The sequence below is a fragment of the Pagrus pagrus genome (genome assembly GCF_965226575.1).
Source record: "Pagrus pagrus genome assembly, chromosome: 5".
NCBI classification, from domain to species: domain Eukaryota; kingdom Metazoa; phylum Chordata; class Actinopteri; order Spariformes; family Sparidae; genus Pagrus; species Pagrus pagrus.
In genome coordinates, this window is record NC_140189.1 from 14,815,570 (window position 1) to 14,842,262 (window position 26,693).

Here is a 26,693-nt window from a genome sequence, read left to right on the forward strand (position 1 = left end):
ATTGCCATTGTCTGGCCTCTCTATGATTCTGTTCCTCTATGTGTGCATTTATGTATTTGAGAAAGTATGATTTTTAAAAGTGCTTATTTTAGTGAATACCCCACAAAGAAAATCATCAGAATCAGAATCAGAATACTTTATTAATCCCCAGGGGGGAAATTGTTTAATTGTAAAATGCAACAGATATAATCATCATAGCTCAATCTGCCAATTAAAGGAGCAGTATGCAAGATTTTAGTTGATAACATCACAAATCACAAATTAGAAATCATCAACAGAATGCGAAGAAATAAGAGTTTTGACATCATTACAGCTGTCTTGTGTTGCAGAGCTATCTTCTAAAGTTAGCATGTTAACCAGCTAGCCGCGGCCCGTCTTTGGCCAAAGTGCCTGTACACTTCCCCGGTACTCCGAGCTTCAGTCCAGACCGCTAGCTGCACGGCTTACTGAGCTAACTAGCTAACAGCAGCTACAGTTAGCAGCAGTTAGTGGTTGCTCTGGTGATATACTGCCCCCTATTTGTTTTGAGTATGAATTCGACAGGTGGCTAATTCTGACATATTGCACCTTTAACATTTCATTAATTTAAGGTCACAACTAACATTAGCAACCTGCTCAGAAGTGCATATTCAGCCTTGCCTTAATGTAAGGACATTAATTTGGACTATCAGATGGCAAACGAGGTGAAACACACTATATATTCCAACTCTTTATTTAATAATCTGAAAATTACTTCAGGATTAGTGACGTGGACCCTAAATATAAACTCATTTGTTTCATGTAATTATACTCTGCAAGTCACAAGCCTAAATCTACAGTGCCACTCAGATTATTTGATGCACAGTTGCGTTGTAATGATATGCAAGTCACGGGTTCCCTTTATTTTTTCTCTCTCTACTTGTGGGCTACACTCCGAGCCGGCCCTGAACGCAGCAGCGTAGCCTCGGACGCCAGGGCAGGACTGGGACAAATAATCCAATCATTAATGCACTAAGAGCGCTGATGTCTTGGTTTCAGTCTCTGAGGGATGACTTCACTCTGAGACCGTTTGAGCTACAGCCGACACAGTAAGTGTTCACGGGCTTTAACTGGACTGTGGCGGAGCGACTTGAGCTGTGTTAGAGCCGACATGAGTTATTGGGCTGCGGGGAGTTTATGATGTTGGACTGCTGATCGATACATGCGGTCGATACAGTGTCCTGCAATGCTTTGCTTTTGTTTGTGCATCGGTTTGAGTTGTTCAATGTGTTTTGTGTTTGGTTTATGATGAGTTACTGGCAGCACTGGGGCGATGTGTGTGGGCTTTAATTATTCTGAAGAGTTCTTGGAAGTCAAATTGTGAGTTTTTAAGGGTTTGGTTGGGAACAACTCAACCATATTCCAGCTGAGAATTGAGTTTGCTTTGATTTATATTTACCAACTTTCCAGAAATGTTCTGTTTCAACGTTGTCTGAACTGTAAATGTGTTTTTTTTTTTACTGTTAGACAAAACTTTACCTGCAAAGTAATGACTTTTAAACACAGACAAAAAATAGATTTTTTAATTTAATTAGTCAACACAACAAAACTGTGCTAGGTCAGTTAAAAGTTTACTACTTATTATGATTTATTCTGTATGAATTTAGGTCATTAAAATGTGTTTCAGGTTGAAATCTATTGCATATTGCACAATAAGGTTTAGGGTGAACTTTCTTAAATTAGCCAATTTCTCAATAGGACCCTGGTTTTCTTTAAATTGATCACTTTCTCCTCATAGTAGGTCATTTAACAATTAACTTGAAGTCATATTGTACCCTTTTCTCTACAGTCACCCATTCTTCACCATGCTGTAATACTGTGACATCACACACACGCTCCCTCGATGTGATGGTGTGTGTGTGTGTGTGTGTGTGTGTGTGTGTGTGTGTGTGTGAGCTCAGTGTTTGGTAGAGGCAGGTCAAGGACAGTCCAGATTACACAGTTATTTTTCAGTGTGTGAACCACTGTAATCCAGAACACAGACAGTGAGTGATTCAGAATAGATTCATGTTGTGTGTCAGCGTGAGGGGATGAAAGGCTCTATTGATCAGGACTCAGCTGACCCGAGCCTCATACTGTAGTAGAGCAATACGTCTGATGGCAGAGTGTCTTTGTGCTGTAAATGACGATAAAGCAGATCTTTTCAAAGCCTCCTGATAAATGGTAGATGATAGATGGTGGACTGGTCTTTTGCAGTAAATCGAGTTAGCATTATCACACTGGACGAGGTTACATGAGCTTAAGGGCATCAGAGTAGGTAATCTGGCTGAGAAGCTTGATGAATAAATATGCCTGTGTTTGCGTGTGTGGCCTGTCAACTGTCGCTGCCTTCCTGATTAGAGGGCTGATCAGGTCATCTGTCACTGGGTCATTGAACAACGTCTCACAGACGTGTCCTGTTTACTGTTCCTCTCTGCGAGGAAATCCCATCATGATTCTTCGCTGATACACAATTAGTCAATTAGACATGTGGCTCTGCTGTCAGCGTGTCCTGCTCTGTGTCTGCCCGAATGCCCTCGGCTACATGCATGTTTGTGGTTTGTCCCCTGCACTGTGTACAGCCTCTGTGGAAGCCGATTTGAGACTCTGAGTCCTGAACTGTTTCCTGCTTCATTATAGGGCAGGTCAGTGTATTTGTCATGGCTACTACAACTAAAACCTGTTGGAAGAGATCCAGAATCCATCTTGCAACGCTTCAAGTTGTGTTCCTGCAGCCAAACGCACAGGCATCGAACCAGTTAGAGTCCTATGAGGAACTATTGGCAGCTATAGACGTTGTTTAGGTGTGACGACCAGTGAGAGAAGCGACTGGAGTTGCCCCTACTGGCCATCGGAAAGAAAACAAATGTTTTCACTCTTCTCTTGACTTTGAATTAGCAACTGGCTCCCCCAATGGTTGCATTCCCCTACTACTCACCCAGGATAGATGGTGATGAACACGGTTCATTCAGTCCCCTACCAAGTATTTTTTGACAGTACCTGCCTTTTTTCTGCCCTTTGCACTTTCCCTTGATGGCTCTGTACAACAAACCATCTGGCACGTAAGATTACATTTACCAGGCAAGGAGGCTCAAACAAAATTAAGTTGTTGGTTGTATTATGGGGATTGTAGCAGTTAAGGTTCAAGGTTCATTTTAAAGCACATTGTAGTCCTTTTAAAGGTCCAATTTGTCAAAACCCAACCTACAATCCCAAAGCGTCCGTATTTGACTTTCTTACAAATTGGACTTTTAATGCTATACTAGAAAAAAAGACTATTTTTATGGTGGAGTGTTGAGGATGAATTACTGAAGAGTCTCAGGAAAGAAGCTGCTCTGTAGTCTGGTGGTATGGCAGCAGATACTTCTGTATCTTTTGCCAGAAGGCAGCAGGGTGAACAGACGGTGGCTGGGGTGGCTGTTGTGCTAGCATCCAGTTTTTCTGGAACTTGACCCATACAACGAAGTAAAAGTAAGAATATCTCAGCCTCTGCTGCACAGATGTTTGTCCCTTGTTAGAGTGCCTCTTTAATAATGGGTTGACATGTTAAGTAGGTGTTTGCACATGCCAATTTGAATCTTGGTCATGTCAGGAAAAGTGAATGTTTCATTGTCTAAAGGTACGGTTATGTCGGTCTTCTGTTCGATGACATTGCCCAGCACTAACTTCAGGACACATGTCACATTTCTGATGTGGGGAACAAATGAATATTGATCAGAACGATCACTGGAAGCAGTCTGTATGAGGAACACTGGAGTTTGCAGCCAGGTGCTATAACGGTGTAGTAAACATGGCAGTGAAACACTCTGTAGAAGGTGAGCTCTGACCTGCGAGTCAGCCTGAATTAGCTGGAGATTGCACCGAAACAGGAGACACATGCTTGAAGTAACTATATTTGGATGAGAGGGTGGAGCTGGCGAGGATACTGATTGGATCTGACTGAGAACCAGAGGACACACTGTGATAACAGCTTGTCAATGGTGAAGTAGCCCTGCCCTAAAGCATACCCTACTTTATTGTCTATTTTACTGTAAACGAGACCATAATTTAATAAATGAACATCATGCTGTGTTGAAGAAGACTTGAAACTAGCGATTAAGATCATAAACTCATTAGGAAAGTATTTTCTGAGGTAATAAATCAAGCATGAAGTAGCATCATTTTCTCATAAGCCTATATGAACTACAATTGAACTTCTTTATGCAACCAGCAGAGCTGCCCCCACTGGCCATGGGAAAGAAAGCAGATTTAGGGAACTTTGATATTGGCTTCACTTTTTAGACCCAGAAGCTCCATCTGTATTTTATACAGTATACGCTGAAGTGAAGGGGAACAGGGCAAACATTCATAGGATTCGTGTGAAGCGACTATCCCTTCAGAGATAATGACTGGATGATAAAAGCTTAATTTTTGATATCGACTCTCAAATTTCTGTGGATGTGCGTCCCTCTCAGTACTGAGTTTTGGGTTTTCCAAGCATTTTTGCAATGTTATATTTACTTGAGTCAAAAGAACTGAATAGAGAATACTTGGCAGTCGCCTGTTTATTTACATAGACATAATAAACAGCATTTACTGCCCAGAGACATCACCAGGAGGTTAGATCATAGTGGAGGAAAGGAGAGAGGAATGTGTAAGTCCTGATTGTGTCTCTCTGCAGTACATAACCTGAAGATACTGTTAAAACAAGGTTAACATACTATTGTATATGAATCTGCCAGGTCGAAGTCGGCTGTTACCATAAAAATTCAACCCTGCTTAAACCTGATGACGAGCTCACTGACAAGAACCATCATCTGTGTCTCGTTGCTCAGTTTAGGGTTATTAGGTCGTCGTCGCTCAGTTAAACACTTTGAATTAATTGCTCGTGTCGCCACTGTTGCTTCAACACACACACACACAGAATAGGTGTGTGAGCGAGCAGCGGTGAAGACAGTTGCTCTGTTTTTATCGCCCCATAAAGCTCAGCTGGGACCTGAGATGTGGAGAAAGAAGAAGAGATCTTAGCTTGTTGGAGGAGTGTGTTCTGTGTAAGAGCTTGCGCACACACACACACACAAACACACACCACCCAGTACGGCAGACTGAGGGAAGGAGTATGATTACAGGGCTATTTACATTACAACATAGAGAGCGAGCGAGGGAGAGAGAGGGGGCGAGAGTTTGGCAAAAAGAGGGAGAGAAGAGAGAGAGAGAGAAGATGGTTTCCAGATGTGAGGTGGAATTCAGAGAGCTCCCCTCCTCCTCTGCACAGAGAGAGATCTGGATCAGCCTGTGCATGTTGTAATGGAGAGAATAGGAGACAGAGAAACCACAAAACAGAGGAGAGGGAGAAGGCATTGCAGGGGTGAGCGAGAGGGACTCCAGCCAGCAGAGGGAAAAGAAGTGATGGAGATGAGGAAGGGGATGGAAAGAATAGAGAAGAGCGAGGAGAGGGAAGAAAAGCACGCATGGCCTCTTTGTCGACCACAAGTCCAGAGATCTAACTGGGGGAATTCAGGCGGTAGAGGTTGTTTTAGTGTCGGTGAGCGAAAAAAACCACCACAATTAAACACTTCTGTGAATCTGTGTGGAAACAAAATGCAACGTTCTGCCCTTCAAACGTTTGTAGCGGTCAGACTTTTATCAGCATCATATCTGAGGTTGATCCTGGTCTCTTTATCACACATGAATTATAGGTCATGGAAAGATAAACGGAAGCACCGTGTGAAAAATAAAAGTCCCTCGTTTGTTTCAATGAGGCCCCTGCATCGGCACAGCGGGGGTTTGTACTGTTTTGTATCTAAGAATGAGTGTTAATCTGTTAACCCATTGATGAAGAATTGGCCTTTTTATTAGCAGACATTTTGGAGCGTAGTGGGAAAAGCGAAGATGAGACAATGAGCCAGTTTGATAAATACTCAGGGCCAGTTTCACAAAGATTGTACTGCATCTTAAAGGTGCAATATCTAAGAATTTTGGTTAAACATTAAAAAATTAGCAACTATTATCATCAGAATGTGAAGAATTAACAGTGTCGACATTATGTTAAAGATATCTATGTACTATTTTGCAGATATATCTACTGATGTTAGCATGCTAACCAGCTAGCCCCGGGCCTGAAAACCTCTTTCTCCAAGCGGTCCAAAGCTCCTGTGCTAGCTGTGTAAACACCAATACTCTCCAAGTAGTCCAGCCAGCTGCACCGCTAACTGAGCTAACAAGCAAACGGTAGCTGCAGTCATGGATGTATAAATAGAAATCAGCGGGAAGGTGAGATGCTTCCCCTGTTTGTTGGGGGTATAAATTCAACAGGTGTCCAATTCTTACATACTGCACCTTTAACTAATAATCAGATTTTAAATAGTCGTCTATTTAAGAATTGGTTACCTGTCGTATTCATACACAAAGCAAATAAGGAGCAGCATATCACCAATGTAACCACTAACTGCCTCTGACTGTAGCTGCCATTAGCTAGTTAGCTCAGGTAGCCATGAAGCTAGCAGTCCGGTCTGGGGGATGTGTGTTGGCTTAGCATGGTAACTTCTCTGCAACACAATAAACAGACACCATGACATCAAAACTCTTATTTATTCACATTCAGTTGATGATTTCAGTTCATTTTTTTAAATGTTTTTAACAAAATTCTTACGTATTGCCCTTTTAAATAGGACTACTTTGTTATGAATTCTGGGTAAGTTAAAACTTCTTAAAACATTACTGACAGAACAGCCACATCAGCCCAAAATTATAAAGAATTTAACAGTCACAAGGACATTTTAATGTAAAAATTCAGCAGAGAGTGAAAATACAAGCATTTCCATTTGCCTTAAACCTCAGTGTAGCACAGACCTGTAGCAGAGCTGAGCTGCGGTGGAAGTGCTCCATACTTCTGCCAACTCATCAGTCAGGCTCGAGATGGTTCCCTCGGTTAAATGAAAACCACTGATGATTCCTCACTGCTCTGTATTTCCAACAGGTCTGTATGCTCTCTCAAAACTTGTTCCCTTCTCATTATTTGCTCCACAATGTTTTTGACAAAACCACAAATTATGAGCTGTGTTTCCTTCTATTCTGCCGGTCAGCAGGTGTCAATGATTTTTGACCCGGGTCATGGTGCGCCTGGGGGAGAGTACCTGACTTTCAGAGCAAAAGTGGCCTCAAACTATAAATCAGTCTGAAATATCTGTGTGAAACTGGCCCCAGGACCTTAAACTGAAGCAGCTAAATGGAATCCAGCCATCAGACATTTTGTTGAGAAGAGCTGTTAGACTTTTACTGGCATTCAAATTGGTCTGCACGTGACTATTTGTATGTCATGAAGTCAAAAACTGTGAAATGAATCGGCTCCACACAGATAAGGAAACGATAATAATCATTGATAGGACAGACGTGCAGTTTGTCTTCCCGTTGGTGTCACCCCCCCACCCTCTCTCTAGTTTCAGTGGGTCCAGACTCCTGGCCGTTTCAGGAAATACCAACATCCACTTTTTTTTTCTTCGTAGGGAAACCGACCGACATTCCTCTTGGCTCTATAAACAGAAAGCTGTATGATTGATACATGCATACACACATTTACACACACACACTCATGCACATTTACACATATAATGAAGAATTGCACCATGCTCTTGGATCCGTTTTGAAGTGTCAACATTTAGAAATTCGTACGCATACCCAGAGACATTGATGTGTTTTGAAAAAGTCCTCCTGTTGATTTTTGGAAGGGAACACGAGTGAGGAACCAGGTGTTTCATATATTGAAATGGGGGTCATAAATCTCCCTCCACAGGGGTGTATTTAGATTCCTTCGCAAAAGAGTTCATTTTCCCACTTTGAAAGCAAAGCAACATGCCTGGATTGGGTGTGCTGTGACTGATGCCAATGGGTCAAATGACTACGTGTAAGGTGAAAGAGGTTGCTCATGGTGGGAGACCTGCAGATAATCTATCCAACTGTGCAGCTCCCCTCAGTTGTGCACAGCTTTGTGGCACCTTACAGTTCAATGTTCAGGTTTCTACAGCCAGAAACAATTTTTGGTTTAGTCTCACCGCTCTCAAGAGTGTTGTTTTCAGCCTGTGAAACAGTTCTGATTAACTCGCTGTACACTACCTGCACTGCACCACATGATATACAAAACGTTAGTAACTGGATAGTGAATGAAGTTTAGCATTTAATATCTAAAGAGACACATGTTTCCTAGTTTGCTAACATGTTCACAGTAACGGCTTTTAAATGTGATAATATGTCAATGACGTGTTTACAGCCCCCTTGTGGTCACAAATCAAAAAAGCAGCTTTAAAATGTTGTTCCATACAGGTTATGAGACTTGATTGCATGATGTACAATCGTGTTGTTGGCTGGTGCTAAAAATATTGCATTGATAGTAGTGTTATAGTACTCGAAATCAGTCATGGTCTCAAGACCACTTTTTGAAGGTCTTGGTCTCGTCTCGGAATCGGCTACGTCTTTGCTCGGCCTTGTCTTGGTCTCAAAAAAACAGGAATTTATTTCAAAACCAGCCAAGACCACAACTGTCAGGGTCATCACTGTATTGTATGATTGTTTGATACATGCTGTGCTTAATGGTGGTTTATAAGGGAAGTCGAGGCAGTTTCCTGCCTTGGTTTTGGTCTTGACTTTGTCCAAACCCTTCTTGACTTGGTCTTGATACACTCTGGTCTTGGTCCTGGTTTGGGTGGTCTTGACTACAACACTTTATTGAATTGGGGCAATGTAAAGATGAAACTGTCTGACTTTTCGATGTAAAGTTGGACGGATGATGAATGCGTGCTCTTATTACGGCTGCAATTTATGTAATCAATTTATCATTTAATCAAAAAACTGGTGAAAAATGGCCTTCACAATTTTCTAGAGCTGCTGAAGCTTTCCTCAAATAGTTACGTTTTTTAAACTTGAACCCGAGAGCAACGCTTGATGACTTTAACACCTTGATTACATTTAGTTTTGAGTAGCTTTCTGTCAATTCCCTAATTGATTACTCCACCAAGTGTTTCAGCACTTGCAGATTGCCTCATTTGGTAGTGATGATTCATACTTATTCAACATGGTTGCACCAGTAATTTCAGTCTTCAGTGAATCTTTAGTATCTACCTTTTGTTTTTAATCAGCTAGCTAGCCTCAATAGAAGTGACAGTGCAGATCCTGATATTTTGCATCTGAATACATGCATCAGTCGGTGGTGTGTTGCTCAATCAAACCTCTGCATCACTGCCTCCTCCTCTGTCTGGCAGCCGAACACATCTTAACCTGTCTAATTAGTTTGACCCAGTTTTATGTGAGACTGGATGTGTTTGACTTTGTCTTTGATTTTGAAGCTTTTTTTGTTTTCAGAATATTCTCATGTTCTCATCTTAAGTTTCTCTTTCAAATCGGTTCCGTCAGGCTGTAGCAACACATCACTCTTGCTGCAGCACCGAGCAATAAAAATGTAAGAAATTAAAGTTTGTATCCTTCTGAAACGGGAAAAAGGAGATCATGTACTCTGTGTAGATTTATCTGACAGATTTATTCAATTTCCTGAGTGTCTGACGTCCCGGCTGCAGCGAAAGACGGAGAGATTCAGAATGGGAAATCCCGAGATCTTCGTTCCTGGAATTAATCTCAAACAAAGCCGAGGCGACACCAAACGCATTGGTGGAAGCACTGATTAGCACATACATTAATATAGTGGAAATCCTCTGTCAACACTGCTTCACCCTCAGATGGTCCTTCCTGGCTGTTTCTTGGCAATGTCATGTGGTAGACGTTTCTATAGAGAGCAGTGTGTGTGTGTTTGTGTGAGAAGGAATTTCTCTATCACAGCGTGCCAAAACTGATCTTAGCGACTGTGTGTTTGTGTTTTATGCTGTTGAAACGGAGCTGCTGAGCTCTGGAACTGATACACACTGACTCTGTCTTTGTTTACACTGACACATTCGTGCACATGCACCCACCCACACACACACACACACACACACACACACACAAATGCTCAAGTGACTTGGCCAGCTTCGATCAATTTCAACATGTTTGAAATTTTAAAAAATGAATCACACAGACAACATTCAGTCTGGGCATGTTGGGATTGAGAAACTCACTCCACCATCACCACTCGTCCATGAATGCTCTGATGATTAATGTGATTTAGATGTTTCTGTCATGTTCTCAGTCCAATTAAGATGACGCTCTCTGTTGTTGTGTAATAGGATTCAGTTCAGACGTGCTATTGGGTGACAAAGCGTTTTTTCGGTAGAGGTAAATCATCCAGCTTTCACTGGAAATCTCACTAAGACTATTACAAAATGTAAAGACAGACCTTGTGGTAGATGATGATTTAAAAGTCTGATTGATCCTACAGTGATCGTTAAGTGAGCTGGCCAGGTCACTAAAATTGACTCCTTCTCTTGATTGTATGTGTCTGAGAGGATCTAGCAGCAGGGAATCTCATGATCAGCCCTTGTGTCACCTCGCAGCCACACACACATAAGCACTCGGGGCTGTAGTGGCTGTGGGTAGATAAGCTCCCTGCTTATAGTGATTAGCTGCGACAGGCTGTTGCGCGACCGCTAGGCCCCCTACTGAGACGGATACAATGATTAACATGAGGCTCTGTGACATGCAGGAGTGGGCCAATTGACTTAACTCAAACAAGCTGCACAACATATCAGTATCTCCCTGATATCAGGGAGATACTTCTGATGAACGCTGTCTCTACTTTTATTCAACATTCACTGCAACCTGCCATCTCCATTATGGAGGTCCCATCACACGCATCTGTCAACTGAAAGAATCGATGCTGTCATCACTAAGTGCTCAATATTGATTCATTTTGAAAATGCTAATCCATTATATGAAAGTAGAACAACACAATGTACCAGGATGGTCTATACTAAATGGAGCCCAAGGACTGGATCCAATCCAATATGTCCCCGTATGGCTGGAACCAGACACAGTTCGCCCCTCCCAACAATAGCTCGAGTGTTTTCTGATTCAAGGCTGGTCTGAACAGATTAATCTGCCCAAATGATCCTGCATTGTGATGGGTTTTACAGACGCAATCTTAATGTTACCAACTGGATCAGAGTCTCCCAGGTTTCTAATCCTTAATATCGATATTGATGACTTGAAATCCTGTAGCGTGAAAGGAACGGAGACGGAATACTGAGAAGAAACCTGAGAGAAATAGCCAATGAGAGTGAGCTGCCTGTGAAGCGTCATCCACTGGATAGTAAGCATAAGTTGTGTTGTGTTTTCTTAAATAGCCTTAACTCTGATCAGAAACAGAACAATAAATCAGTCTCAAGGTTCATCAATATACTGCACTTCAGTTCTTCAAGTGATGGACACAGAAAAAACAACGTACACAAATACAGTACATCTTGCTTCAAACATCCAGTAAATAGTTGCACAGGTGTCTGTATAGCCTACTGCATATTAGCGAACGTTAGCGAAGTAGGCTATTGAGACAAAGGTGAATAGTTTGTCCACGTTTGTTAGAGCAGCTGCCCTGTTTAGCTGGAAACAATGCTGATGAATACAGTGAGAGTGATGCAAAGCAGTAAAGTTATTGGCTGTAAAATGGAAACAATGAGCTAAAAGATGCTAAAACACTCCATAGTGCTGAGGTGAGTTGTCGTCTTACAAGTTTTTATCTCTAGTAAGAGCACCTTTTTAAATTGTTACTATAACTGATGTTAATGTTAACATGAACGTTCAAGCTACTGGCCACATTATGCTAACTGCTAATCAAGACAGTGGTGTCAGCTCACTCGAACTAGCTAGCGACAAGTTAGCTACAAATATACCTAAAGACTTCCCACGATAGGCTACTATTGTCTAGCTAGCGTGGTCCGCCAATATGGCCGTCAAAGTTACACACGTCGCGCCCACACTTAATGCATTTTCACCAGAGAAATAAAATCTTGCCATCAGTCAGTTTACAACAGACATCATTTTGTACAACACTAACCCTGGAGAGGGAAACAAAGAGGATCAGGTCATGGGGGGCAGTCTCTTGTTCACACTTCCCTCCTCCCTCTCTCCTCCCTCCTCATCCTCTTCCCTCCTCCAGCCCTCCCTCTCCTGCATTACCAGCAGTGGTGGCCGCGGGGAGAGGAGTGAGGCATGCAGCAGCCACTCACTCAGTCATTTAGTCAATTGTTTTCCCTCTAGCTCTCCACCATATTGTACCAATCCAGGGATTTTTTTCTACTATGCTTCCTCTGTGAGACGCAATCTTACAGGAAAAGCTTTTTTTCCCTGTTTGTGAGGACACATTTGAAGAGAAGATTCCTGTTTTTCAAACTTCTGTTCCTATAATTCAGTGCTCCTTGTGTGATATCCTGATCCTGTTATAATCCCACTCTGGCTGCTGTTGTATGTGAGCACTGGCGTGGTTAAGATTGGCTTGCTGTTGTGCCTCTGCTGCCAGATTTTGGAGAAGGGAGCTCTGTATGAAGTTTGACTTTAGAGGAGCTTGAAAGGGGGAGGAACCTCAGGACATGGTTTGACTGGGAGGAGAGGACGATCTGTTGTGGAGTCTTCAGTCTTTGGCTTTCAGGAAGCAAAGGGAGTCTGATGTGGAGCAACACCTCAAGGTGTTGGATCTGAAGGTTTTATATCCCACTCTTGGACAAACCAGGGAAAAGGCTTTTATTTGACAAAGGAGGAAGAAGTGTTTTGTTCTGGGAAAGACTCTTCTTCACTTTTACAACATGGCTGGGATGTATGGATGCTTCAAGAGCAGGAAGTAAGTTATTTATTGAATTCCATTGGATTTTAAATTGCATTAGGTTTTCCAGCAGATACCAGTACATTATACAATGATGAAATAACATTGGTTGGTTACAAAATCAGCCATAAGATGTTTCCCGAAGATTGCCAAATCTTGCCTCTGCATCACACCTGACAGTTTGATATTACTCACCTATTGCTTCATCAAACCGCCCGTTCACATAAGTACGAACATGATCTTCAGATCTGTGTCACAGGACAGGGGTGTTATCTGTCTGTTTAAAGGAATTTTCCATTTTCAACACATCATTACATCTTAATAGAAGCCAGGCGCTGCTTGTAGTATTAACAACGCAACATGTGTTAACAGGCTCTGTTACTTAATGCTTAATTCACAACTGGCCACTTCTTGTTCTGAAGAGGAATACATGTTGACCACAACTAAGTGCTGACAATTTGCATGTTGGGGGTTTTCCCAGAGTCCTTTGTTGCAGCTGTCTAATCAAACTTTTGTTTCTCTTTTGTTTATTGAGACAATTGATGGCTTGTTGTTGGAGCTGACAGTCAGCTGTGTGACTCAGAGCTGATTGACTGAAGAGACTCAGTTTACTCTGGAAGCGAGCGATAAATCCCAGAACTGAGTTTGCTTTTGTTTTGTATGTAGGAGAATCTGGAAGACGCGGGATCACGTCGTGTTGTAGCTCCATATTAGACTTTTTCCTCATTTAAATTTGAGTGAGTGTTTTCTGTTACAGCTGATAGAAGTCCTCAGTGATTGTAATGCTTTGAATTGGTTATATATAGGACTCCGGGCTTGGCAGTATGATCGCACCACAGAGGGTTAGCATAATGAGTGCCTTTAGCTTTCTGACTACAGTAAAGTATCTTTTTTCGTACCAGAGCTGTGGAGATGTGGTGTTGGGCGCACTGATACCCCCTTCTACTTTCTTTGTCTGTAAGGCTTTCAGACTCATGACGTGACAACAATACAAGCTTTTATGGCCCACTCACTAGAGTTGACTTAGACAAACATTTTGTTTGTGTGTGTGCCACAGACAAAGAGAGTGAATTAAGAGAGGGGATGTGCTGCAAGACAGCGACACACAGATCCAACTGAAGAACCACAATTGTGTTCTCCTGGTATCGGTTCATACCGAAACCATGAGTGATTGAATCACTTCCTATATAACTTATAAGTTATAGCGACGATCACTAACTTCTACCTTTTGTCAGTACACAGACAAATGCAACACAGGAAGTGGCTCCATCATATGTTTGTTAATTAAAGTTGCTGTAAGTGATATATTTTCTTTAAAATAAGTGTTAAATAGCTCTATATTCCAGCAGTAAATCACTGTTAGTATTTGGTCAGTATCCCATGTCTCTCCTCTCCCTGCTCATGTAGCATAAGAGAAAATACATTTTCTGGTATCCCTGCCAACTTAATACAATCAGGACAGAGAACTGTCTTCATGTGGTTTCATAGGGGATTGCTAACTGCAAAACGGACAGGAAGTTAGCTAAAATGACGCTTACAGCAACTTTAAGTGGGTCCCTAGACAGCTCTGTCAGGCTATAACATTACATGTTCAGAAATTATTTTCTTCTTTTGTTTGTTTCAATGTTGTGTTTAAAAATGACTAACGAAAAAAAAAAAGACAACATGTCCATTGGTTGTCCATCAGAAAATGTCCACTCTTAAAGTTGGGATACTTTCAGATGGACTTTTCACACAATCCCACTTGAAGGCAGCATAATCTCACAGGGCATTAACTACTTCGACACTACTCTCTATTAGCTAAAACTTTACAAAATCCCTCTGCCACTAAGCTAACGTAACTGCTAAACAGGGTTGCTACAGCAGCATGGGGCTCAAGTATACACAAAATACAAAGAGTTTGGTTTGGCGGTGTGTAAAGCGCTGCATTATCTGCTCTAATGTTAGCTGCAAATGTTAGCTTACCTGCTGACAACCAAGTTAAAGTGGCTATATGCCGGCATGTAGGCTAATATTAGCTTACTTCCGAGACTAGGGTGCAAATCATTAGGTCATTATTTTGCTGGGTTGCATAGTATTTTTCCTACTGTGTGGATTTTACTATATCACAATCTTCGTGACGATAGCAGTCCCAGTCAACCTCATTATGCTAGTTAGCTTTAGCCTGTGTTTGAACTACACTGAAGAGGCCTCGCTCTCAAAAACTTCTTGTTTCCTGTTACAAGTAAAACAAACTCTTAAAAAAATAAGTCCTTATCTGTCTACTAAATCAGTTACTGTGAATTTAGCTGACTAGCTAGCTAGCTACAGTTGATAAAATCTGCTAGCCAGGGCTGTGATTTCAAAATAAAATTGATGGTTGCCAGCCAAAAATGAGAGGCCTGCTTTTTTCTATTGTTAAAAACACATTATGAATTTTGAGCAATGTATCTGTCCCCGTTATCTCCGTAAACTCAAAATGTGCTACACAAGCAGGGAAAACTTCCCAGGCAAAACAATGATGGCTAAAGGTGCTTAGCGAAGCAGAAACGCAGTATTTTAGTCTTGATTTAATATTTTGCAAAAATTGAGGCAGGTTAATTTTCAGCCCACCAGTGGTTCAGGTCAGTGTTGGCAGACGATGACAACTTTGTGTTCTCACTTTCACACCCGACCCCATCTTTCCCAAAGCTTCCCAGTCATTATATAACCACGGGAGGTTGAGTTTGTTCAGCAGGAACGGTGATGCAGCTGCAAGTGAATGTAGACGGTGCAGAGTGACTGATGAGAGTGTTTGGGCAGTTTCTGTCTTCAGTCCATGTAAGGCTTGTTGCTAAGAGCACAGCCCCATCTCAAACAGGAGGGGAAGAGATGGAGGGGAGGCAGAGAAAGGACAGCTGGAAGACAAGAGAAACCCCAAACCAGAAAGAATGGTTTCTAAACTTCAACCAAACCTCAGGAATAAAAAGCTTGTTGGAGCTATCTGGACTGTAATTGAATTTGAACAATAATTGAAAATCTGAAGATGACTGAGAATCTCAGAGCTCAGTCAGGCACAGGGATGACAACATATACTTTTCATCATAGCAAATTCTTTTGAAGCTTTAAGGATATTTAGTGATAAACTACTCAAGCATTTACTACTTTACCCCGACTGTGTCACAGCTCTTTAGTTATAAGACCCTGGTGGTGGCCAATTACTCTTACCATGCTGGTTTATGTTGTTCCTGCTGGATTACTACAGCACCAGTCCAGATTAATACAGTCAGGCATGCTGGACTAAGAAGCTAATCTCCTTTTTCCACTTTTTCGGGGATCTCTGATTTTTTTTTTACAGGCAGTGTCTGGTTTTGTTTCAGTCGCAGTGCATCACTGCTGCGGTGTTTGTTTTGCATTTTATAACTGACTTCTACTGATTGTCATTTTGTTCACCACAATTGGAAGGAGATGTGACCAATATTTCTCCCATTTTGTTTCTAAGTCTCAGACAAACAGAAATAACAGTGTTGCACTTTTAAATAGCTCTTCGTACATCAGATAACCAAGGCAACTGTTTATCGGTACTGATTCGTACAAGCATGTGCTGCATCATTCTGCGTGGTGAAGGTCACTGTAGTTCACTGGCACTTTATGATGCTTGATAGGATTAAATCATAACTGCTTGAATGCTAAATTTGGTGAATGCTGGGAATTTCAGAGTTCATGCATCAGGGCAAAATAAGTTGGATGTCTTACCTTTTTCCATTTACCAACAATCCAGAATGCACGTCCACCAAGGGGGTAGAAAACACATTAGCCCATCGCAGTGTCTTCATAACTTGATTAAGGACAATTTCAGAGTTTAGACTTGGCGATCGCAAGGTGCAGTCACGAAACTTTACAGGTGTGTAGTTGAGATCAAAATGAAGACTGAAGTTTGAGATGGGTGTGTTCTCATGGAACAATGTAGTTTTCAGCACTGAGCATGAAACATTTTTTATGTAGGTCAGCTATAGGAACAAGTGTGTGTAAGTGTGTTACCCCAAAATATAAGTTAACAGATGGCCATGTTATATTCATTCTGGTCCATGTAGTTATTAACAATGACACACCTGGGAGGTCTTGGTGGCCTGTCAGTAATGTCCCCAGTTCCAGTCCTGCTTAGGACCGTTATTGCATCTGTCTGTCTCCCCTTGTTACTAAAAAAAGAGAGACAAAGCACACAAATGCTGTCGTTGTGTATTGAGTTTTTAATAATGACATGCAGTAGCTCATCTTAAGTTATGTTTTTCCACACCTTTAAATCAGTAACTCTAGAAGTAATACTAGGGTCCTGCTACTAAGTACTGTTAATTTCTCAAATCTTTTTTTCTTTAAGGCATGGGAAAGTCAAAGCAACAATGACATTCCTTGGAGTTCAGGACTGAAATTTAATGAATAATTTCCTTCGTAGTCACCGTCTCCTGCTGACCGTGCAGGCGTTGAATAGTTGAACTGGTCAAGAGGAAATACCACGGTTGTAAAGGCCGTGTTCCCAGTTAGGTATGTGTGGTTGGACAAGAGACAGGAACAGACAAAGAAAGAGAGGAGGGATGGTGAGAAAATGAGACGGGAGGTAAAATGAGCGAGGAGACAAAGAGGGGAGGAGGGGATAAAGAAATGTTGTTTAGGAGCTGTTATCTGGCCACATTCTTTATATATTTCTCATATCCTTTTATGGCCCTTTGGCTCAAATTGAGCTCCTTAAAGTAATGGAAATAGCTCAGTCAATAACAAAAGTCATGTTAAAGCCTTTTAACATCCAGGGATCGAGTTAATAGGCCAGTGAAAGATGTTTATCCTGGAAGGATGCTGCCTTTTACACACTATTCCCCATTAATGTTTTATTAGATAACATGCAGAGAGACATGTGACGAGATGGCACAAGGAAACAGTCAGCTGGACTTTGTGTAGTGATCAATAGTCCAGCACAGAATGAACCACAAGGACTACCTCCCCAGTCTATTGATGCAAAACTCTGAATCCCTGGTGTCTCCTTTTTAAAAAGGTGTTTAAAGGGACCCTATGTAACAATTCATAGCAATGTACTAAGTCCAACACAGACTAAAACATTAAACACAGACAATTGAAAATTCACTAAATGTGAAGATTGATGCCACTGTCATGTCTGTACACTGCATATATAACTTGAGCCAGCAGGCGGTTAGCTTAGCTTAGCATAAAGACTGAACTGAGAGACTCGCTCTCTTGGAAGTAACTGGACCAGACAAGAAATAGTTTCAGGACATAACCCTTCATAACACCATTGATTTTCCGTTTTGGTTGGAGGCAGCATATCATAAGGGTCACCGCTAACTGCTGCTAACTAGCTCAGGTAGCTGTGCAGCTAGCTGTCCGGACTGGGGGGCTCGGAGCTCTGGAACCAGGGACGTGTTGATGTGTATCTTTAGCGCAGGAGTTTTGGACCAGCACAGACCTGGGCTAGCTGGTTAGCATGCTAACTTCTGTAGATACCTCTGTAACACTGTCATAATGTAAAAACTGGTACTTCTTCACACTCTGGTGATCATTTTAGTCAAATTTTACATATTGCATGTAAAATCTGATTTGATAATTATATAGCTGCGCTTCATTGAAAGTGAACCACCTGACTAATGAAGGAGATCTAAAGAGAAGAAGCATATCACTTTGTGGAGGTTGACGCCATCAGCATGCTAATCCTTGAACGATCATAGCATGTTCACAGTAGAGATGAAGAGGGGAAAGACAACCAGAGATTAGAGCTGATTTGAACCTGAAGTGTCTTAATTCTCTATAATGTATCTTCTTTATTCCAGCAGGTCAACAATAATCTCAGGTTGCTTTAAACATATGATTATAACTACGTGCCGGAAATGTTTCAACGCACACCTCCTCAATTTGCATACATACTTTATGTCGTGTGCACACTTTGAAGTAGTCATGCGTGCTGCTAGAACAGCATGCCTGTCTATAGCTATATCTGTACTTAGGGGTTCAGCCCGGTTTATCATTTTAGCAGACCGGAAAAATCCTTCTCCCTCGCAATCCTCTCTCCATTCATTTCTGCATCTCTCTCTCTTCCTCTGTGGAAATTGAAGGCTTGCGGCTCGTCATAGATCCACTAACATCATATTACTGTGGCCAATTCATCTGCGCTCCCTCCGCTCAGCCTCTCATCTCCTCGTTCTCCGCCGGGATTCAAGTTAAGGACTTGTATTTGCGTCTCAAACATGGGGAATAGATTCTCTAGTTCTCTGGCCAAGCACTTAGAAGTAGGTCTCTGACTGGTCTTTTAAGGTTTCCCACATGGATTTCACTCCCATATTGACAGTGATCCTTCGTACTGAAATAAGAGACTGTGTAGTTAGCAGTACAGTCTGAGTCTGAACAATCACTGTGTTGATTTTCATTCACTTCAGTAGATGATACTAGATTTTGCAGAGCATTTATGAAAGCATGAGCAGCCGGATTTTACGATAGAAAACAGAATTTCATTCATGAACCGTTTTAGCTCATTCTGCTCTCACAGCTCTCACATGACTGAGGTTGAGCTCTCTGTTTACTGTGTATGGCCACACAGCTGAGGGGTTTGTTCTATGAGTCTAATGGGATATCGTTACTGTAATTTAATCAAGTTATCGAAGGCAGAAAGCTTTACAAGGTCTCTTGAACGAGTCGCAGTTAACAGGCGCTGAAGCTCTGCAGCAGTGGATGTCAGATTTCAGTGCTTACCGTGTTGTACTCAACAATGTCAAAATATCTCAGTTAAAAGCTGCCGTGCACCGTACATTAGTGCCTTTCTAAGCTCTCAGCCTCTTCGTCTGCTGCTGATTCACTGTAAATCTCTTACTCTGTGGGCCCTAATTGCTGTAGTAATGTAATCGGGTCCATATTAGCCCAGTTTAGTGCTGGTGGTACAGCAGGATTAGGACTGGAGTGGTGTGGATTTGTGATGTAAAAGCTCAAAGTCCAATATGGAAGCTACTATGGAAGCTTTACTCGATCAGATTATCCCTTTTAGATAGACAAGAGGATCTACAGACAGATCATTTTAGACTCATGAAGGGGTTTGTTAAATATCTAAAGATTATTTAAAGCTTATTTCAATATGATCTTCAGAGTTGTTGCAGTCAGACATCTGCATGTTGGTGCTGACAAGAGCCAATTACTCAGTACAATTAGCTTAGGTGCAGTGAGTAAGACTGGTTCCATTGAGGGATTAAGGCTGCACTAGATTAGATTTGCTTTACGTCAGAAGGACAAGAACCCTGTGGACAAAGTCAGGTTACAGTCATCTAAAACCAAAGAGCTCAGTGTTAATTTCTGCCATCAATCGTATTTATCTGAATTTCCTTTTTGAGGTGCAATATGTAGGAATTTATAGAATTTATAACATTTAAAAAAATAACAAATGATCAACAGGATGTGAAGAAATAACAGTTTTGACATGATAGCTTACTGAAGTTAGCATGCTAACCAGCTAGCCCTGGCCTATACCGATCCAAAATTGCTCTGCCACGGATGTAAACACCAACACATCCCCGGGAATGGACCGCTAGCTGCACTGCTCACTGCGCTAACTAGCTAATGGTAGTTACAGTTCGTGGTAATTCTGGTGATGTGCTGTAGTACACCAGTTCTTACATATTGCACCTTTAACTTGCATCTATACAGTTTTGTCCCGTGTTAGATGAGGGTTGTTCTTACCGTGTGGACCTGAACACTGTTCAGTCCAGTCATTGATTTGTGTTGTCCTGTTTACAGCAGACGGCATGAGAGTGAGGTTACTGTAGCGTGTGTGTTACTGTAACTTATTTGTGTGTATGTACGCCTCATTTTAGCACAGATTTAACGTCATGGACAAATATGGACATGTTTATCTTCAGTGTGTGTGTGTGTGTGTGTAAGTGTGCGTGCTCACTGTATGTGGGCGTTGGAAATTATTATTCCAACGCCCGTTATTTCATCCGTCTATTAAAGACAGACCCCTGCTGGTAGGAATACCTGTACGTACTAATCCCTTGTTATGTAATGAGGCTGAAACACACACTCTCACTCTCTGTGCGTGTTTCTCATGCACAGACACACACTCTCACTCTCTCTCACACACACACACTTGGTAGCTTCCAAATAAAGCTAATGATGTGCCTGAGAGTGTTTACACTGCAGTGCTGCAGAAGGATTAGTATCTTAAATAAAGCCAAGTTTATAAACCACTGCCAGAAAAATGTCAGGGAACAATGCAAAATGGAAAAAGTATATCATATGGAAGTGGTTGGAAAGAAAACAATTGTCAAAAACAATGGACAAAAATATGTTATTAAGGCCAGATTGCTGTTGTGGTTTTGCATTTTATGTTAAAGCTCAGAGCTACAAAATAATGTAACTTGCTCTTGTATATTAGAATATGAGGAGAGAAGGAGCTCCAGCTTGTTAAGTGTCACGCTGTGGCTGTGACATATAGTCTGAAAAGACTCTTTGCAGATTTACAAGGTTTCCACACCCTGATATAACTGTTTCTAACGCGCTTTTCAAACATAGAATACATCTATCTGTTATACCTTTTTGTAATGTAGACAAAGGTGAGACATAGAGAGAGATAATTGTGGTGAGCTTAAAATATGATTACAACAGAGAAGAAGAGTTGCAATTGTATACTAAAAGTAGGCAATGTTAGAAGGTGCACATTTAATCTCTTTCTGTGCGTCTCTCGCCTCATACTGCTGCAGCCTGTATGTGATTTTGATGCCGTTCAGTTGTTCTGTGTTGAAAGTAACAGAGAAATGTTATCAGGTCTGTCTTTATACTCTGTCCCGCTCATTTACATGTAGAAAGAAGAAAAAGAAATCCGAAACACCTCTCAGACAGCATTACCAGGTCTAAAATATCTATTGTGATTATACATAATGTAGCTCTTTGTCAGATAAACGATCAATAGTTCTTCAAACACCTTAATATACAGTCATTTCAACATTGTTTTAGGCGTTTGTTACCTCAGCCAAGGAGGTTGATTGGTCAGTTGGTTGATTGGTTTGTCAGCGGGATAACACAAAAACTACTGAACACATTTCCACAAAACTTGTATGTACAATGGGTCTCTGCCCAGAACAAACCCAGTTAACTTTTGTTTGCAGATCTAGGGTCAAATCCATTTCTCATTTTCTTTAACATTGCCAGATAGGGTGTTTTCTTACATTTTGTGTAAATTTCTCAGGGAATAATGCATGGATGGATCTTGATGAAATATTCAGGTGGCTGTAACCTGTGAGTGAGTACCTTGGCAGAAGTATGCGCTCTACTGAATGCCATTCTAGTTGGTGATGGTTTATGGTACACAAATACTGCCTGTTACCATTTTTCTAACTATAAATGCTAGGGTGCATATTGTGTATCAATGGATGAGCCAATGGATGTGTTGTGATGTGTTGTGCAGGATAGATTGTGCATTGCTGACTGTGTTTGAAAAATCCTAATTTGGTCCTTCCTATCCGGCAAAGCTGCTCTATATGTGAAGCACAATAACAAACAGCTTCTTACTTTGTTGACATAAACTGTCAACAAAGACGTGAATAACTACGGAGCTGCTGTATGGGTTTAATTCAGTTGGTACAGATGTTTGGCGTATGGCGACTCAGTGTAATGTAAACATGACCCAAAGCTTGTAACAACATACACTTCATTCAATATATTAACTTCACCTTATCAATATAAACTAGCTCTGAGCAGGCAATCAGCTGTGGTTTCCAATAATAGTGGATTACCTGAGGGCATCTAGGCTACACTTCTAATCAGCCATCTTATTAAAACCTAATGAAGTTCACATGAATAACTCAGAGATGGGCTTCACGGCTCTGACACTATTTACCATTGCAAATAAATGCTTTCTTTTTGGGTGATTAAATTGTTTGGCTGATTGCAAAAGGCTGAAACCATGTGTTAGCTTCCAGAACCAGATAATGAAGCCTGCGGCCACGTTACTTTTCTTTACACTCATTATTCATAAATCAGTTTGTCTTCCAGTCATTTTGTTGGATGGGAATATAACTCATCATTTATGTAGATTTTTGTTGGAAATCGTGGCCATTGCACCAGACAGCTAAACTACATTTATTTTCTCTGTCAGAGTTTGTTGTTGCTTTGCCTTTTTCAAGCAATTTGTTTGCTTATTTAAGTAAGTGAGGGTGATAATATAATTTCACTAAGAGCTTCTTACCATCTTTGGTTGAAAACTACACCGCTGCTGTACACAGACAGGCCTCTATGTTTACTGTAAGTCTGTTTTCTCTTTTGTCCCTCTCTTCTTCCCAATATTCGTCTGTTTATCTAACTGACTCATCTTTCCTTTCATGCTGCTCTTTCCCACAACCCCTCTCTCTGACCCCTTCCCTCCCTCTGACTTGTGTTTGTCCCCGTCTTCTCTGTTTTCTCACTGTCTCCCTTCACTCCCCCTTGCTCTTTATGTTATGTCCCCTCCTCATCCTCTCATCTATAACTATCTATCTTTCTGCCCGTCTTTCTGTTTACCTTCTCCCTCTCCTCCCCCCTGTCATCCCTCCATCATTCTCATAGATGAAGCGGAGGATGTCACCTTGGGGAGCTGGCTTTGGAAGTGGGCACAGGTCAGTCATTTTGCCCCCTGACCATCTGACCGTGAATTTAATACTTATCAGTGATTTTAAAAGATGAACACACGTGTTGTATCAACTTATCTGAACTGCACTAAATAACCTTTAAAGGTGCAGTATGTAAAAATTGGCCACCTGTTGAATTCATACTCAAATTCAAACATCATATAGGAGTAACCGCTAACTGCTGCCAACTATAGCTGCCGTTAACTAGTTAGCTCAGTTAGCCATGCAGCTAGCAGTCAGGACCGGGAGCTCAAAGCACCACAGAAGTGTCGGTGTTTACTCTGCCAGCACTGGATATTTGGACCGGGAGGGGCTCGGGCTAGTCTAGTTAGCATGCTAAACATGACTAGCAACAAAATGCACAGATACCATAACATCAAAATCACATTCTGTTGATTATTTTAGTTAACTTTGACTTTTTTCAACTAATATTCTTACATCTTGCACCTTTTTAAAAAGCCCAGTCCACTTTCTATTAAACAAAAAGTTGAGCTAGCTAGTTGAGCCAATGGAGCCTAGCTTCGACTAGTAGCAGGGGGATTAGTCAATATAGCCTCAATATAATGACAAGTTGTGGTTTTACAGGGTGACATTACATTTCAGTTAATGTTTGGAATAAACAAAGAGACATCATGATTCTGTATTTGTCAAGCTCTAGAGCTGTGTGGGTGGATTTTTGAACTTTAGACAAAGCTAGGCTAGCTGTCTCCTCCCGCTTCCTGTCTTTGTGCTAATTTAAGCTAACCACCTCCTAGCTTCAGCCTCACAACGCACAGACATGAGTGGTATCTCTTCTCACCTAACTCTTATCTTATAGAGTCATTTATGAGATATTAGCCTTATCTTGAATTGTACTTTATTACAAGCATTTCACTGAAGAGCAGACTCTTCCATTGATGTTATGGACCTGTGTACAGGCTGTTCAATAATGTCAATACTTTTGCCTTCATCTGCGATGGTATGTTCAGTTTTATAGCACATGTGGTGTTATTGGGTGTTTAGACTGTTTTTCCTTCTCTCCCTGACACTTGATTGTTTCCTGTGTTCATATAATAGACAGCATGCTTTATCATTGTCTGTGTTTATCTGTATCTGTTTCCTAGAGATGTTATTAAGCCTCTTGAACCAGTGTGTGTGTGTGTGTGTGTGTGTTTGTGTGGTGTAGGCTACTTGTGGCTGCAGTGTCTTCCTGTAGCATCAGACAGGAAATGGATCAGTCCAGCACTATCAGCTCATAACAGCAACATCAGCAGCGTGTGTCTTTGTTTATGGCCTTGTGATGTAATAATGCAAATACCACAGTTTACGGTTTATTAAAGAAGTGATGTTACAGGCTGTTAGAGTGGAGTTGTTTCTCTCTCTGCTGTACATGATTAAAAAAGGTAAGGCTGGAGATGATGGAGATGATGATGACTTTAACAAGGGTTAGGACGAAGATAATGGCACATGTTTATGTAATTGCAATACTGACGAAAGACTCCAGCACGTCAACAAACCCTCTGGAATTTTCCGTCTGCTTCTCAAACACAAACTCACTGTAAACACAGTTGACAAGAAGCTCTCCAGCTGCGTCTTTAATAGAGAGAAAGGGCATGTTCACACCAACAGCAAACATGGAGAACATGTTTTTTTCCCTATTACTAGATTTGATTAGTTTTGTACATCTGGTATAATCAAACCTCTGTAGGAGGAAAAATGGATTCATCGTAGCTTTATATTTATGGACAGTTTTACAATGACATTTTTGAAATAGTTTCATCCCTCTCAATTTTTGTGTCATTTATTTTTTCCCATTTCTCAGTATTGCCCAAAAATGTATAAATTTAATGAAGTGTTTGCATTTCATGTAATTGTATAGAGCAATAACGAGGTTCTGGATGTACAGGAAATAAAGTTTAGTTTTAGTTGGCACATGTAAGAGGACAATAAAACATTAAGAATAAAAAAAAAAGAAAAAGTTTTCCCAGGGGTATTTGATAACACTGCTATAGTGGAATATAGATTTTCTTTGGCCTTTGTGAAACCTGTATTTTCCCTTTAAAGACAGTCTGACATTTAATTTTGGTGTCGAGGAATTGTGTTTTATTCTTTCTTCTTTGTGAAGCTCTGCGGTTTTCATCAACAGGACTTGTCACTGTTCTTATAGAAGTCTTGAGGAAAAGGTCAATTTCCATTTTTGGGGGGCTGTTTAGTGCTTTTTTTTTGGTAGGATAGCTTGAAGAGTTGACAGGAAAGTGGGGAGAGAGACATTGACATGCAGCACAGGGCCACAGGTCTGATTCAAATCCTGGGCAGCTGTGGCAAGGACACAGCTTCTGTACATGGGTCGCACACTCGACCAACTGAGCTGCTCACTTCACTTAAGTCACTTCAGTGTGACATAAACACAGACTTTATGGTGTCACACATCTGTACTGACTTGTAGTATCCCGTCACAGCTGTTCTGGAGGCTTGATGGTTTCAAGCTCATCTGTTGTAAATGAAGAGATCCTGAAATACTTTTCTGAAGTTTGGCCTCAGAAAACATTTCCATCTCTCCCTCTCACCAGGTCTATTCTCACGACGTCCATTGATTCTGTGAAAATAACAGCCACAACTATTCTGAGATATCAATTCACTGAAAAACATATCAGTAATACTCAGCTTCCTGCCAAACTACACAGGAAATCTTGTACATAACGCGCATAGATAATTGGATTTGAGCCTAGAATAGCGAGTCGTGTAAAACTTGGTGAATTGATGGCGTGTCTGTGTGAGACAGCAGCTAACTGCCTCGACACGCTGGAGCTGAACTCTCACATGGCCTCCGGCTTCCTGTCAGCTGGACGAGGCTCATCGATAGTCCTGAGAAATAAAGTGAAGCGAGCGGCTGGCTAACTCAAAATGAAACTATGAGTGATGGCGATTACTTATGAACGTTATTACAATATTGAAATGTATCCGATGCTAACCTCTGATACTGTTGTACTTAATGACCTCCATGCTGCTGCACGATGAGAGCAATAAAAAGACATCAGCCTGTAATGTGATTTCATGTCTGTTTGAGTTTGTGTTAGCGGTTGCTAAGACTGAGCGTTGCAGCTGAGATAAGTGGATGGCAGAGCCGAGCACAACACTGGAAACATAGCTGAGATGCCTCTGTCTGAGCTGTTTGGATTGAAGTGAAGGATGATTGGTTTTAGATCCGACTGTAACATAACAGCCTGGAGTTTAAAAGAAGTTTAAAGAGCGCACTGAAGTTGGTCTGAAATATTAAAGGCACACCACACATGTTCGACTTTTAAGGAATGTAGAAATAGATGAGTGTTGATGCATTTAGCAGTTTATCCAGCAGGTATTTGGATGATTTTATTTGATTTTAGACTGTGTAATCC

General features: G+C 41.2%; 1 protein-coding gene across 4 annotated transcripts in view; it reads left to right on the forward strand.

Annotated features, from left to right (window-relative positions):
- Positions 1-957: 957 nt before the first annotated feature.
- LOC311257437 (uncharacterized protein) overlaps positions 958-26,693 on the forward strand; it is a 49,292-nt gene continuing 23,556 nt past the window's right edge. The window contains exons 1-2 of one of the 4 annotated variants that reach the window (XM_084353065.1): positions 990-1,067; positions 23,258-23,307. In XM_084353065.1, the coding sequence (XP_084209191.1) occupies positions 23,258-23,307 (50 nt within the window). In that variant the 5' untranslated portion in view covers positions 990-1,067. Of the gene's footprint in view, positions 1,068-12,091; positions 12,728-23,257; positions 23,308-26,693 lie in introns of those variants that run through there. The other 3 variants (XM_084353063.1, XM_084353064.1, XM_084353066.1) reach the window with 3 other exon arrangements.